This window comes from Aulonocara stuartgranti (genome assembly GCF_965226115.1).
Source record: "Aulonocara stuartgranti genome assembly, chromosome: 4".
In the NCBI taxonomy this organism is placed as follows: domain Eukaryota; kingdom Metazoa; phylum Chordata; class Actinopteri; order Cichliformes; family Cichlidae; genus Aulonocara; species Aulonocara stuartgranti.
Window position 1 is genome coordinate 10,746,221 of NC_138942.1, and position 14,755 is coordinate 10,760,975.

Genomic DNA, 14,755 nt, shown 5'->3' on the forward strand with positions numbered 1-14,755 from the left:
CCCACAAGTGACATTATTAATCCAGAGTGCAGTTGTCCACTCCTCCACAGCATGCATTGACCTCACAGTCAAGCGCAGCGCTGCCACAGCATCATGTCTTTGCAGCGTCGCCTTGACACGAGATCGTTTTGGCTCACATGCAATCCTTCCTGGATCCACTGAGACACACACAACTTCCCACAATTAGTCTAATCCGCTCCTATCTCATTTCCTGTTAGCGTTTTTCTAGCTGCGGAAAGGCAAAGACGACTAGCAAAGATGTTTTTGGACGTCCCCTCTTTAAATTTCTCTTATACATTCCCTTTAGTTTTGATTTTTATTGGGGGTTTACTGGGAATCTAGAAAGAAACAAACACTGTAAATATGTCATTTTGCAAAAACACCTCAAGGAATAATCACTCATTTAAAAATCAAATCATCCCACTATGTGTTCTTGTCATTGTTATTTAGTGCAGCAAGGGTCCCTGCGCGCACGCACACACACACACACACACACACACACACACACACACGCTATTTCTCATAAAAATGTGCCAACTCAAAATTCATCACAGCCTGTTTTGATCAGCTTCCTATTGGTTGCCAGTAAATGTTTTGGTCCCAGGCCAAGTGAATTTCCCCAGCATAAGAAATATTGATTATTACCACGTTTAAAAGTTGTTCCCTCTGGTGTCGTGTTGCAATTTGAGTCTTCTGTGAACACAACACAGTGACCTAGCGAGGGTTAACGCAGGCACCACTGTGTTCCCTCCTTCTGACGTTGAGTGAGCGCTCACACATACTTACACACACTTTCTCCACTGAGGCCGGCAGAGAGACGGAGAGAGAGCGAGCCAGCTGTCGTCCTCTCAGCGCTGGCTCTTTCCTCCCTCTCGCTGACTCCCGTGTTCTCCACTGGCCTCATCACCACATGGGACTCCAGACCTGGCCACCAATCGAACTACAACTTTTCCCTATGGCGTGCCTTGACGTGGAGACCCCTTCCATCTGCAGGGGTAAATTCAAATCAGGTACTGCTTCTTTCTTTCTTTTTTTTCTAACCAGAAAGCTTTGTTGTAATGTAATGTTAATCCCCTGCCTTCGGAAGCAGAGGGGGGGATTGTTGTGATGGACACACAGCCATAACAGGAAATGACAGTAAAAGATCATGATCGTGACTCAAGTGGAGCATCACTTCTTTTGAATTCTGATGAATTTGTTTAAGTAGAAAGTAATTACCCATCGCTTTAAATTACCTGTGTTCAAACTGGCACTCTGTAGGATCACTATTATAAGGTATTACCTCACAGAAGCATGACTTCACTCTTGTAATGCGCATACACAATGAAGTTACTTCAACTGACGTGCAGTAGTTGGATATGCTGCTAATCAGGATTCTGATCATTATTTGCATGTTTTTATCTTCCTGGTTTGCATTCATCACCAGGACATTCCTCTAAGCAAGTGGCCTCTGCCAGTAAAACACAAAATACCAGTCTTGTTAGTGATTTATAGGCTTTGTTTGGCAATGTGATAAAAAAAAACCTTTGCAAATACCTAAAGTTTATAGGGCATCCAACATAGCGTGTTTTGCATGCTACGTTTTAATACTGTGAGCAGAGAATCACACTCAAATGAAAACAGTGTATTATACTGGATTTATGCAAAAGAAGTATATATATAAGTTTTTCCACTAGAACTATTCTTGCTGCTTTTACAAAAATCATTATTCATTACCTGACTAAGTATATCTCTTTCTTCATAGATTCAGATCACTTTGCCAGGACAGAGTAATAATCTGACACTAATCTGACCAAATCCTAACAAAGTAAATGCTGGGGAAAGAGTATGTTTGTGTGGGATGATGCTGATACCGATATTAGGAGTTAGTCTGAGACTTTAATGTGTCTGTCTTTAAAAAAAAAATCACAATCTTTGCAGGTTTGGCATTTAGCCAAAATGTGTTTCCTTGAATTTTACTCCTTTGCTAAAAAAAAAAAAAAAATACAACAAGCTTGACAGGAAGCAGAAGTTTGTGCTTCTGCTTCACTTCACATCATATTTTCGCCTGTGTATTTATACACTTTAAAACTCAAACAACTGGCTTCCACACAGTCATTCTGCTTTTTTCACTGTCATTGGATGAAACCTTAAAAAAACTTTTGCCATTTAAAATGTGGGATAATGTTATTAAAAGGCTTTTCTTTCCCATATAAAGCGAGAAACCTGGTTGCCCTGACACCTAATCGTGGCAGAAAGGAAGCAATATTTTTTTACTTTCTTATTATTAATATGATTCTGGCTTTTTTCACTGAGGCAAAATAATACAAAAATTAAAAAATAATGTAAAATTGAGATACTGAGATAGTCTTGCTGATGAATTCTCTGCATTGCTAAACATAGGATGTACGTGTTTTATTATCGATAAGTTTGCAGGTATTTTTTTTCCAAGGATTGAAGTCAGCCTTTAAGTTTCTAGGCTCCACACAAAGGCATGGAAGGAAAATCAAAATGACATTTTTGATAGACTAATTTTATTTCAATATTCATGATGCATTCCATCATAAATGCCTCAAATGCTGTTAAAGTGGGACTCTGTTTGGAGAATTCTGTATTTATAACTGCAAAATCAACATAACCCAGCATGAGTCTCTTTCTAAACTAAATTCAGCTTTGGCCACACCAGTTTTTATTTGTATTGTTTCAGAGGTCTGATGGGAGACCTCCATGGATGATTTGCTGAGAACAACATGGGTCTGAGATTAGAGATTACATCAGTAGACAAGGATTTGAGCCGAGCCCCCTCTCTATGTTTCTCCAAAACCTCTGTTTACGCTTTGCTGGTGAGCAGGAGAGCGGAGCCAGTTTGCATCACGGAGAAGGTTAGCCAGGGTTCAGGTTGAACCAAAGATGACACCGAGTGATGAGGAGGACCCGGCATGAGTTGTAACCCCATACTACCATACCTCAAATTAAAAATTGCATTCTCTGTCAGAGCTAGGAGGCACTTTTTGATATTATTCATACGTTGTAGTATGCACTCTTCTCTTGCTTGTGGCATTTTCTACAATCTTCCGTTATGATCCATCTCTGGCTGACCATAAACCCCTCTGGCCTGTGTTTGTAATAGGAAACACAGCAGGCAGAGCAGGCACACTGTGTTCTCTGTCCTGCAGTGGATGGGCTGCTATGAGAGTGGCCTCGGCCTTCCACCCTTTGCCTCGGTTCTTGTCACTCCGCGTTCCCTTGCCCACCAGTAGAAGCCCATGAACATCCCCTCGTCTCTGCGTACGAATGCAGAGCCCACCCCCTTAACTACCCCCAAATTTCATGGTTCCCAGGCCTTGTTCTCACAGCTGCCCAGTTTATTTTTGCTAGCGTGAGTCACAGAGGCCCGTTCAGAAGCAGTGCCTTTCCCAGGAGAGTTGAGCAGGTCTGCCTTGTATTTGTGTGTGTTTGTGTATGAGTGGGAGCTGCCCCCCACCCCCCAAAAATGCCCCTGAGTAGATCGAGCTAAAGTTAACTTCACTTTACTACGAGGGTGACAATAAAGGCCTCACGTACCTCACCACCGCCACTTCATTCGTTCCCATCACCCACCGCCTTCTGTTCAGACTTCTTTTTTTTTTGCCTGCACTGAATTTCGGCGTTCTACTGAAATAACATGTCCACGCTCACGTGTTTATAAATGTTTAAACAACGTCTTACTACAGTTTATATTTTTGGGGAAATAAAACCGAAGATCATCCAAGTGCTATATGCAGAGCTCGCATGCAAGACTCAACAATTTCTGTTGGAAGATAGTCATGTCTTTGATGTTCCACAGTAACATGACTGGTCACTTCTTATCCATCCAAAGCAAGATTAGTTTTTAAAAACAATTTATTAAACAGACACAAGTTACTTGGCTCTCAGTGGTGTCATGACCAGCTCAAGTTTTCCTCATTATTGTAACTGCAGGTCTGACATTAATCCCTCTTTTATCTGTTTGTGTTCTTCTCTGTAGTTACTTTATTTCCTCAGCGCATTTGCAACCCACACAGAGATATTGCCTCTCACTGGGAAGGCTGTCAGCCAATCACACTGTTTGCGTGTTGTAAAATGTGTGGTACTCCTCACAACCCCTGAGCTAAAACCATACAGGAAGAGTACAGAATGTCTGTGGTGGTGAACGGGGTTTACAGTTGAGCCCTTCGGGCAGCGTATTGATTGAGAAATAATAAGTGCCTTGTTTTATTTGAAGTCTTGCAGGTTTCGCAGTTCAAAGCCAGAAGGGATGGTTGTTAGGTGACTCAGTCAAACTGGTTCTGAATGGTAAAAGTTTAACCCTGACCTCTGTGTCTCCGCTTTCTCATAGTCCTGCAGCTCTGTCTGCAGCAGAGGAGAACTCGGGAGCAACTTGTGGACCAAGGCATCATGCCGCGTGAGTATTTTTACTACATAAGACAACAGTGAACATCACCAACAGTGTTAATAAGAAATAAAAAATTTATAGCTAGCAAAATATTGTGTTTTTATTTCTCCCAAATTAACAGGCTCTATTAGCAAATAGCTGGTGAACATAGGGGATCATGAAGCAACTCAAAATACAGAATTTATTGTGGTATTTTTTTGTGCTTTTATTTGATAATTTAATAAATCAAATCTAGTGGGAGCTGCAAGAGTAGAGCCAACCCTTGGGCTTGTAATCAGGATAGTTTTTCTGAGCATGCACATCTGGAAGGAGACCCAGGGGTAGGTTTTGAATGTACTGGAGAGATAATATAGCTCAGCTTACCTTAGGAAAGTGTCCTACAAAATGTTGCTGGGTAGAAGGACATCCAGTATACACTGCTTATCATGAATCCTCTGTAATGATTGGATAAGTGGAAGAAACTAGACTGAGGGATGGATGGATGGATTTAAATGGAGCCCATTAGTGTGAAATAATGAGTTTCTTTAACTACAAGTAATTTGAGCCAAACGCTCAGGCTTCAGACTGTTTTCAGGACGTTTCTATTCTTGACTGTGTGTGATGTCAAAGAGATGGAATATCCCTTGACAGGCATACAAGTGTGAGTACAGAAATTCCAGCTGAACCTGCTGATCAAACCTCAAATTTACCAGGGGCAGCCAATCAGAAGAAAGTTGGTATGAATTGAGGGTGGCACTGAAGAGAGAGGAGCTAAAACGACTTGTTTGAGACAGTGGAAGAACTGAGGAGCTGCACCAAAGCCTAATACAGGATCAATGAGGATTATTTTGACTTATAAATCATGCAAAGCCACTTTAGTAGAGTCCAAGAATCGAGAATATGGATTTCAGAGTTAATATAATAGATCCTCTTTGTACATCAAACTGCTTTATTTTATAAGGGCTGTTTTATAGAATTATGTCAGAGGCTGAAATCGCTTCACTGTGCTTGAAAACCTGGTGAAAATGGTTGGAATATATAACAGATAAATGACACACTGGTGTCAAAGCTGGAGTGGCTTTCTCCGCTTTAATACCATCCACATCCATCCTTTGATCCAGCAGAGGTGGAGCTGACTCGGTCCCTGTTTTACCTCCCTCCAGCAAGCCTTTTGTTTAGGAGTACAGTCAATAAAAGATGAGCTGAAACTGTGACAGAATCCCACTGAGAGCTGGAAAGACAGAAAGGGAAAAAGATGGACATCTTCCTCTTTATCTAGTTCTGTCATGAAAAGCCCCCTGTAGTCAAGTTTTCAGGTCCTCTCTGGCTCCACGCGGCCTCATGAGTCAGCGGCTGGGCCTTCAGTGGAGGTCAGACGCCCCCCCATCTCCTCTGCGGCCTGGCCAAGCGTAGCCTGCACACAAGCCTCCCAGGCCATTCTCCATAGCAATCTGCCTCTCCTACACTTAGAGGCTTATGATAGGTATGCAGTGAGGTTTTGGTCATGAGGAATGTTTGCTTTGCTCCTCTGACACACTCCTCAGAGCACCCCCCAGGCAGAGTGTCCTTAAACCAAACAATGTTCGTCATAGCAGAGGTGACTCGCCGGTGAGCCAGACCTCGTCTGAAGCTCAACAAGTTTACTCGGTCAGATCAGAAATTAGGACGGAATAATCGTTGTTTGAGTCAGCTAAACTGACACTTCCTGTCAGACACCCGCCCACGAGCTGCTGATTATTAATGACACGCCATTGCATGCCAAAAAGGAGACAAAATAATAAACAATGACATGAAACTGGACGACCCTGGAGTGTGAAAATAGTTTTTTGGCATATTTGGGAATAAAGATGCATTTTATCTCCCTTCTTTTCTTCTTTATATCTGCTTACACTGTTTGTAACAAATGTGTATTTGTAGTTTAGATTTTTTTTACATATGTGTTGTCCATAATTTTAAACACTTTATGTCGGCATACAGTACGTTATTGGTACTTTTGAGAAAACTGCTTGATAACTTTAAAAGACTTTTTAATGAGGGCCATTATGAAAAGTATATGTTTTAGAAATACTGAGATTTCCTGTGGTATTATACTTATGCTGTTACATCGTCATTTCTGTTGTTGTGGAGTACAATCTTATCACTAAGAGGCTTGCTACATAAACATACTTTGTCATGATATCAAAGGCAGACAAAGGGGAAACTATTTGGGATTAGAAAGAAAGAATGCAAAAAGACGTCAGTCTTAAAATCAAAGGAACATTCGTGTGTGTGAAATTAGCCTGTATTAAACAAGAAAATGTATTGATTTCTTATGGATTTCTCTTCTCGTAGCCCTAAAAGCACCTGCTGCCTTCCATGAGCAGATTCGCAGCCTGGAGAGAGCCAGGGTAAGCCAGCAATGAATGCACTCTAGCCTGCAGATGATCACAATCCTGTACCCAGAGTATTTTCTTATTTTTTTTCTTTTCTTAAACAGACTGGGACCTTCCTGAAGCACAAACTCTGCAGCCGACCCGGACGTTCTGAGCTGGTCCGCATGCACATCCTACAAGGTAATCATCCGGGGGTGTTTTCTTACTGGGCAAGAGTGTTGAGATAAGAGAGATGATTACCTTTGTGTTTAACAAAGCTATAACCACACGCATGGCTTTTGTGAGGTCTGGCTCAGTCTGCTGTGAGTCAGTATGATAAAGCAGTTTGAGAGACTGACTGATACTGGCCAGATCACAGATGAACATCCTCTTTGTGTTTATCAGAGACACATGCAGAGCCCTCCCTGCAGGCCACACAAATGAAGCTGAAGAGGGCCAGACTGACTGATGATCTCAATGAGAAGATCGCCCAGAGGCCCGGACCCATGGAGCTGGTGGAGAAGAACATCCTGCCTGTGGACCCCGGTGTTGAGGAGGTTAATAATGGTAGAGCCTCATTGTTATTATTATATCTGTTCACCACTTACAGTGAGTGCAGCGAAGGTAATTCAAACCAGCTGTGCAGCACATCTGGTGGATTTTTATCTATTTTTAATGATGTATTATCTTTGTTTGGGAAGCAAAGGCCTGCTGTGAGAAAGGTCTCCCCGTTTAATTACAGCAGTAAAACTGTGATAATGCTAATACTGATAAGCTGGCCCTCACTGAAAAAACTGTAGCTTGTTTTTTATGACATTTACGTCGAAATATCTCAGCAGGGCAGTCTCAGCTTACATCTCTAAACTATAGTCAGAGATTTTTGCTCTATTTGCATTATTTTGATTTATCCTTGAAATAAATAATAACCAGTGCTTGCTTATTTTTTGATCCTGTGCCACAGGTGGTAGCAAGGTGGATCGTGCGAAGACACCTGACACTTCGGACGTGTACAACTTTGATGAGGACAGCAGCGATGCCTTTTCACCGCAACGTCCTGCAAGCCAACACTCTCCCAGCTCTACATCGGCCTCGCCGCGGGAGTCTGAAGAAGCCACTCTTATGTTAAAAACGACCATACAGGTACGACAACACCAGTATCAGACGACCAAAAACCTAGGTTACTTAAGTTGCTACATACAGCACATCAGCTGTGTTTTAGTAGTTTTCCATGCTCATTTTTCAAGTGTTTATCAGCCTATTTTGGGTCATATTTTCTTCCTTTTCATAGGTGGCATGATAGTTAGCAGGTGTTTCAGCTTTGCTGTTCTTACTGAGGGGCTCATGTGATTTTGCTCTCTCTTTACTTTTCTTAGCACTCCCCGCCACCCAGCTCACAGTCTGCATCAGATTTAAACAACCCTATGCCCACCGGTGAGCAACAAAGCAACCCACAATCAACTCAACCTCAACCTGTCACCACTGTCGTCACCTGTGTTACACCGGGGCCAGTTCTTGTGAAGGTGACTTTTCTCTTAGTCATTTTAATGTGATCTTACAGCTAAAGTTAGATTAGTGATGCTTTTTAAAATCCTCTGAGGTCTTAAATCATCATCATCATATGTAACCGTAACCAATAACACTATCATATAAAAACATGAGATTTTTGGCTGTGGGAAAATAGTTTCCAAAGTCTTGGCAATCTGACCTTCAAAATAACTATCTGTATTTCCCCTAAAAACCCAATCTTCTTTATTTTTCTAAAAATAATAATAATAATAAGTTTATGGTTACTTGTCATTGTTGTCGTGTAGTTTATACGCAGCTGTTGCAGTGTTGACCTCTGGCTCTGTTTTCCTGACTTATTTTCTTCATCTGTGTTGCTTCCTTTGAAAATGTGACGAGAGACACAATGTCAGAGTCTGTTATTTCTCATGCTAAAAGTTACATCAGTTTTGGCTCAGACAAAAAAAATTCAGCATTTAGCTGGAGTTGAGCGCAGGTCAAAGAGCAAGGGTTAAAGTTATTTCACCCATCCAGAGGTTTAAATCTGTGCCACAGTTTGTCTATTTTTAGGGTCAAATGACAGGCCGGCCCTCCTCATCGTGGCTAAGCTGTGAATCAAAGAACGGGAGTGAAGCTATAACTTATCCATTTATCATAATGCAGTTATCCTCAGAGTATAAGCTAAACTCTCCCTCCCTTTGAACATAATAAGGGAGTGAGTTTGACAAACTGGAAAGTGAGTGCTTGTTTAACCCGGCCCGAGTTTCTGATTTCATTGCTAGAACCTGCTGCTCTTGTGCCAAGCCATTTTCATGAGTACTACATCCTGTAATTGCAGGTGGTAAAACAATAAGTGTAACATTTCCACTACCCGTTTCCTCATCCTGCTGTTCTCATCGAGTGTCAGAGCAATGTTAATGTTAAAGTTATAAAAGTACCGTATCAGTTCCAACTCTTACAGTGTTGGTACTGGCAGTGCAAACTGTCTTCCCTGATAAAGTTAACTGGACTGGCCTGAGATCAGTCATGAGGAAAGAATATCCTCCACATGGTCCTCTCTGGTCTTATGTACCCCTTTTTTGTGTGTGTTGTGCTCTGCAGCAAAGCTTGGCTAAGCCTCCTGCTGAAAAAAGCCGCAGCAAAAAGAGCAAAGAGCCCAAACCACGAGTGAAGAAGTTGAAGTACCATCAGTATATTCCCCCGGACCAGAAACAAGAGCTTAATGACGTGCCAATGGACTCTGCTTACGCCCGCCTCCTGCAGCAACAGCAGCAGTTCTTGCAGCTCCAGATCCTAAACCAGCAGAAGCAGCAACAGCAGCAGTACAATTACCAGGCCTCCAAGCTCAAGTATGGCTCCATTAAGCTTTACTTCATCGCAGTCAGGATTTTTCTTATCCTCATTACAATTACTTCAACGTTGATTTTCAAATCCTCAGTCAGACGTACGCACCTTGTTATGTAAAATGTAATAACTGTTATCACGGTTTAATCACAGCTGCTTTTTGTCTCAATTACTCTGCATTTCCTGCTCGCAGCTTCCTACACAGAAGGTGCTCATTATGAAAAATGGATTAAAGAAAAAATCCCTCTCTCATCTGCACTCCCTTTTCTTGACATCTTATTACAGCAGACCAACAACTGAGGTACAAACCAGCTGTTCTAACATTGCTTTTAGTGGAAACGCTGCGTCTGCCCCTTTGCAGCTCCACCACATGAACCGCAAGCCGGATCACTTACCAGCTAATCTGGACGAGATGAAGGTGACGCACTGCAGCCTGCGCAGCCTGATTGTATCATGCATATATGATTGCTGCAGAGGTGAATGAGCTGAGTGTTGTGCAGCTGTTTTACAAGTCTTTTATCTTTGCAGGTAGCTGAGCTGAAAATGGAATTAAAACTCAGATCTTTGCCTGTTTCTGGGACCAAGACTGAGCTGATCGAGAGGCTAAAGCTGTATCAGGAGAACTCTAGCATCCAGACTGCTGCTCCCATCGATGCAGCAATCTCACAGTCAGAAACTCCTAAATTAACCCCACCAGTGTCCCCTATTGCTTCTAGAGTCTCTAATCTGGGCATAGAAGATAATAGTACAGCAGACAGTCCACCAAAACTGCTTTCAGATGCTCCAGCCCATCATGCTCCCTGCATGAGCTCCCCACAGAGTGCGCCACATGAGGAGTGTCCCATGGACACAAAATCCCACGAGCAGGACTCTGAAAAGGACAAACGGCTACATGAAAAGGAGCGTCAGATTAAGGAACTAATGAGGAAGCTGGAGCAGGAGCAGAGGCTGGTGGAGGAACTGAAGATGCAATTGGAGGTGGAGAAAAGGAGTCAACAGGGAGACTCTCCATCTCAGCTCAGTCCTCTGCTTCCTGTGCAGGTCAAAGAGGAACGCAGGAGTCCGTCAAACTGCACTGCATCCTGCAGCTCTCCTGGTCTGCCAGTACTGGTCAAACAGGAAGAGCCTGCAGATCAGAGCCACATAGCCAGTCAAAATCAATTCATTCTCGGTCACCAGACCATCACACAGTCTGAATCCCGTCAGCCTGCGCAGGCCGGAGCTCAGATCCTACTGCCCGCATCCCTTCCTGCCTCAGCAGCCACTATCCAGCTCCCCACCAAAGGCATTGCATTACACACAGGCCTTATCCAGGCTTCTGGATCGGTGCCACAGAAAACAGAGGCCTCAGCAGCAATACATCAGCAATGCAGTACTCAAACCCAGCCACTGGCAAAGGTAAGAAAAAAAGCTACGCTGCTTCTACAGACTGCCTCAGCCTGTCTCCCCATTCATCACCACTATCAGCTGTGACTTTGTGCTCACTTTAGTCTCCTTGTAGGAACTGGAAACGTATCAATGCGTATGTATGCGCGCCTGAAATCATAAATCCAGTATTGTGCTGTGTAAACACAAGATAACATCATAAATGTTCTGCCATGTTTTTCATGGCACTGCATAATATATCACGTAACTAATTTAACAGTCAGTTAAGCGCTACCATGGCTAATGCGCCTTCCTTCATGCTACGGTAATAACAGGCCTCTGCTGAGTGGTGGCATCTTTCACTCCGCACATCAAAAGAAAGCCTGTGGAAACATGGGTTACTGGAGCAGGTGCTGAGTGAGAGCTGACCATCGTGCCCTCATCGCTCCCAGTCATTCCTCTGCTCTGAGTCCGACATGCAGGCAGAATTAGTAACAGAACCCGCTGCTTAACTCAACCGCAGCTCTCATGGTTTACCCTGCAAACAGTGCCGTCATAGGTAGATGAAACATTGTCATCCTCCGGCTGGAGAGGGGCTGAAGAAATTTAATTTAAGATGTCTTTGCGTAAAAGTGAATGATCCACAGTGGGTTTTCTTTCAGGTTTCCACAGTTCTCATGCAGCTGCACTGCTACTTTAACCAAACTCCCTGAGAGAAAGTATGTTTGATTGCACTGATGCCTCCGTGCTGACCTCTTCAATTCTCTGTGCAGACGTGGAGGATTAATACCGCGGCACAGAACTTTCTCAATACATTCCCAGTGAGTGGATGCACTGCAGGAGCTTCTTCAGGCCAGGCTCTTCCCAAAGGACCTACAAATAAGGTGGAGATTATCCTTATGTTCCTTCTGCTTATGTTTAATTTTTCTGTAAAGCATGCAAGAATTAATGTTATGTAGTTAGTATTTTTGTATTTGATGTTGTTTATTTCCTGTTTATTAGCCTCCCTGTTCCAGCCAGTCTCCAAACAGTTTGATCTTGCAGCATCCAAAATTCACGAACCACGTGTCAAAGTGTAAAGACCCACCGCGCTATGAGGATGCCGTTAAACAGAAACACAGCATGTTAACAGCTGTTCAGGCAAGAATCTGATACATAAATATAGCATCTCACTTGTGTCATTCAGACATGTAACGGTTTCTCTTCTCTGCAGGGTCCCACTGCGGCCAGCCAGGAGATGGATGACCTGTTTGACGTGTTGCTGGAGAGTGGTGGTGAGAATACTGGGTGTGATTTGATTATTGTGATACCTTTATGAGGTTTTAAATCTCACCATGTCCTTCTCTTCTTCTTTTTTTCAGAGATCTCCCCCTATATTACACAGGATCCTCCCAACCTGGATAAGCTTCTTGTGGTGACAGCTAGTGTAACCACCCTTCCCATCAACACAGCTTTATCCCGCCCTCCACCCTTAGTCCAGGTAGCAAAGCCGCCTGCGTGCGTGACCTCCGACTCCCGGCTGGAAACCCTCCTGGAGGGCGCACTGCTCCCTGACACAGAACCACAAAAACTGAAGCTGATGGATGAGTTACATGCACCTGGGGACACCATGGAAGTGGATTTTAATGACAACATGTCCACCTCTGCTCTCAACATGGACAACATGGATTGGCTGGATCTCACTCTGTCTGTGCCAGCAGAGGAGGGTCACTCTTTGGATGTGTCGGTGCCAGTAGGCGTCTTCTCGTCTGACTTCCTGGACTCTAGTGAACTGCACTTGAACTGGGACTGAGTGCTGTCAAGGCGATCGTTTTTCATTGTGAGAGAAGACTGCTTTTGTTTCCATGAGACAATAAGAGCTGTTTGGATGCTTCAGCAGCCCCGTTCTGCTTTCCAGACAGATAAATCAGCTCTGTAATAATCTCATCGTGCAACATCACTTTAGAAGTTGCTGAACTGCTTCCTTTGAGGTCTCTAAATCCTCTGGTTGTATCGGGAGACAGATAAAATTAGAGTGGTACTGGCAGTTTGAGCTGAAAGTGGAAGTAAGCTTTTAAGATTTCCATCTCAAGACACGCCGCTGATTTGTTATCAGTCTCATTTAATGTTATTGATTCCTCTTAGTCCTCTGATCTCAGTGAATGTAGAGCTTTACAGTCAGCGTGGTGTGAGCAGAAAGAGCAGGAAAATGTCCCAAATCCTGGCCACAGTGCTAACGGCCAAACAGCGAATGTAGCTGAGGGCTGCTGTGTAGTTTACTCCACCCTGTCTTGGAATGATTATCACTATCAAAACAGATTGTAAACACACAACCGCTGCACGATCCTTGTGTGTATGTGAATTGTGAAGTATAAATCAGATGTTTAATTTGAGCTGGGAGTGTGAATATGATGAAATTAGAAAAGGGGCCACAACAAGCAGCCCAGCTGCTCTGACTAAACCAAGGCCAGTATTTATTACCAAAAAAAACCCATGTTTTCCTCTCTTGCACTTTGCAAAACAGATCAAAGAGTGAAGACAAGTCTGTTATGTATCTCACCGTGCATCTGTACACACTGTCAAACATACGCGAGACAAATGCGAGCTTAAAAAAGGGAGCGAGACAGAGAAAGAGAGAGCCAGACTCTTCACTTACAGCGATGGGCGATGGACTGATTCCTAAAGGCTGAAGATGTTTGAATAATTTATTTTCATTTTTCAGTAAATAGACATCTGCGCAGCTCACAAACACACAACACCAGAGAAAAATAACAGAAGTATGATCCAGCGCTCGTTTTTGCTGCAGCATCATTTCAAAATCAAATAACCATCAGACGTTACAAGTCAGGTTGTAGTTCAGTGACATCTACTGGCCACATCTGATTTGAATCAGCTTCATACAAACAAATGGAAGACGTGCTATCCTTTGGTTTCTGTTGTTAATAGTGACACAAACCATTATATCTTGGCAGTACAGTTTGTGTGTAATAACTGTGTCATATTGTTAAATTATTGACCACTTACTGGCAGTTTCTAAGCCACCCAAATATGGAAATAGTTGTTATGAAAATGATGCAAATTTCTATTATTTTTTTTTATTTCTTTTCCCCATCTCCTCCTTTGTGCCTCATTTGACCACCCAAGTGTCTCTCCTTAAAAAGGGGTTATGTGCTGGAATGACAAATGTTTAGTCTTTACTACACTAGCATACAAAAACCTTGCATTTGTATGATTTACACATGATGTATTTATGTTGGCTTTTTATACAAATATTAACAGTCGTTTTGTAAATACAGAGATTCTTTGGGATTTCAGTGTCTGGCTATGAGCTTCAGCACTTGCCCTTTACTGCTTGCCATTAAAAATTTACAAGGAAAGTCTGTAATTTTGAAGTTTTATTGTATTTAAAAAAGATTTGAAAATAACTAGCATGTTTAAAGTACCAAAGTATTAATGAAATATACATTTTGTTACACAGACATGCCTGAAAAATGCATTATGATACAGGGAGTGCAGAATTATTAGGCAAATGAGTATTTTGTCCACATCATCCTCTTCATGCATGTTGTCTTACTCCAAGCTGTATAGGCTCGAAAGCCTACTACCAATTAAGCATATTAGGTGATGTGCATCTCTGTAATGAGAAGGGGTGTGGTCTAATGACATCAACACCCTATATCAGGTGTGCATAATTATTAGGCAACGTCCTTTCCTTTGGCAAAATGGGTCAAAAGAAGGACTTGACAGGCTCAGAAAAGTCAAAAATAGTGAGATATCTTGCAGAGGGATGCAGCAGTCTCAAAATTGCAAAGCTTCTGAAGCGTGATCACCGAACAATCAA

General features: G+C 42.7%; 1 protein-coding gene across 1 annotated transcript; it reads left to right on the forward strand.

Moving 5' to 3' along the window:
- Positions 1 to 783: 783 nt before the first annotated feature.
- Positions 784 to 14,299, forward strand: mrtfbb (myocardin related transcription factor Bb). Its single transcript, XM_082529559.1, has 14 exons — positions 784 to 1,010; positions 4,337 to 4,402; positions 6,704 to 6,759; positions 6,849 to 6,924; positions 7,129 to 7,290; positions 7,685 to 7,863; positions 8,097 to 8,243; positions 9,328 to 9,575; positions 9,856 to 9,988; positions 10,099 to 10,968; positions 11,709 to 11,819; positions 11,938 to 12,075; positions 12,149 to 12,209; positions 12,297 to 14,299. Exons 1-14 carry the CDS (start codon positions 911 to 913, stop codon positions 12,725 to 12,727), a joined length of 2,778 nt encoding a protein of 925 aa, XP_082385685.1. The 5' UTR covers positions 784 to 910; the 3' UTR covers positions 12,728 to 14,299.
- Positions 14,300 to 14,755: the final 456 nt, after the last annotated feature.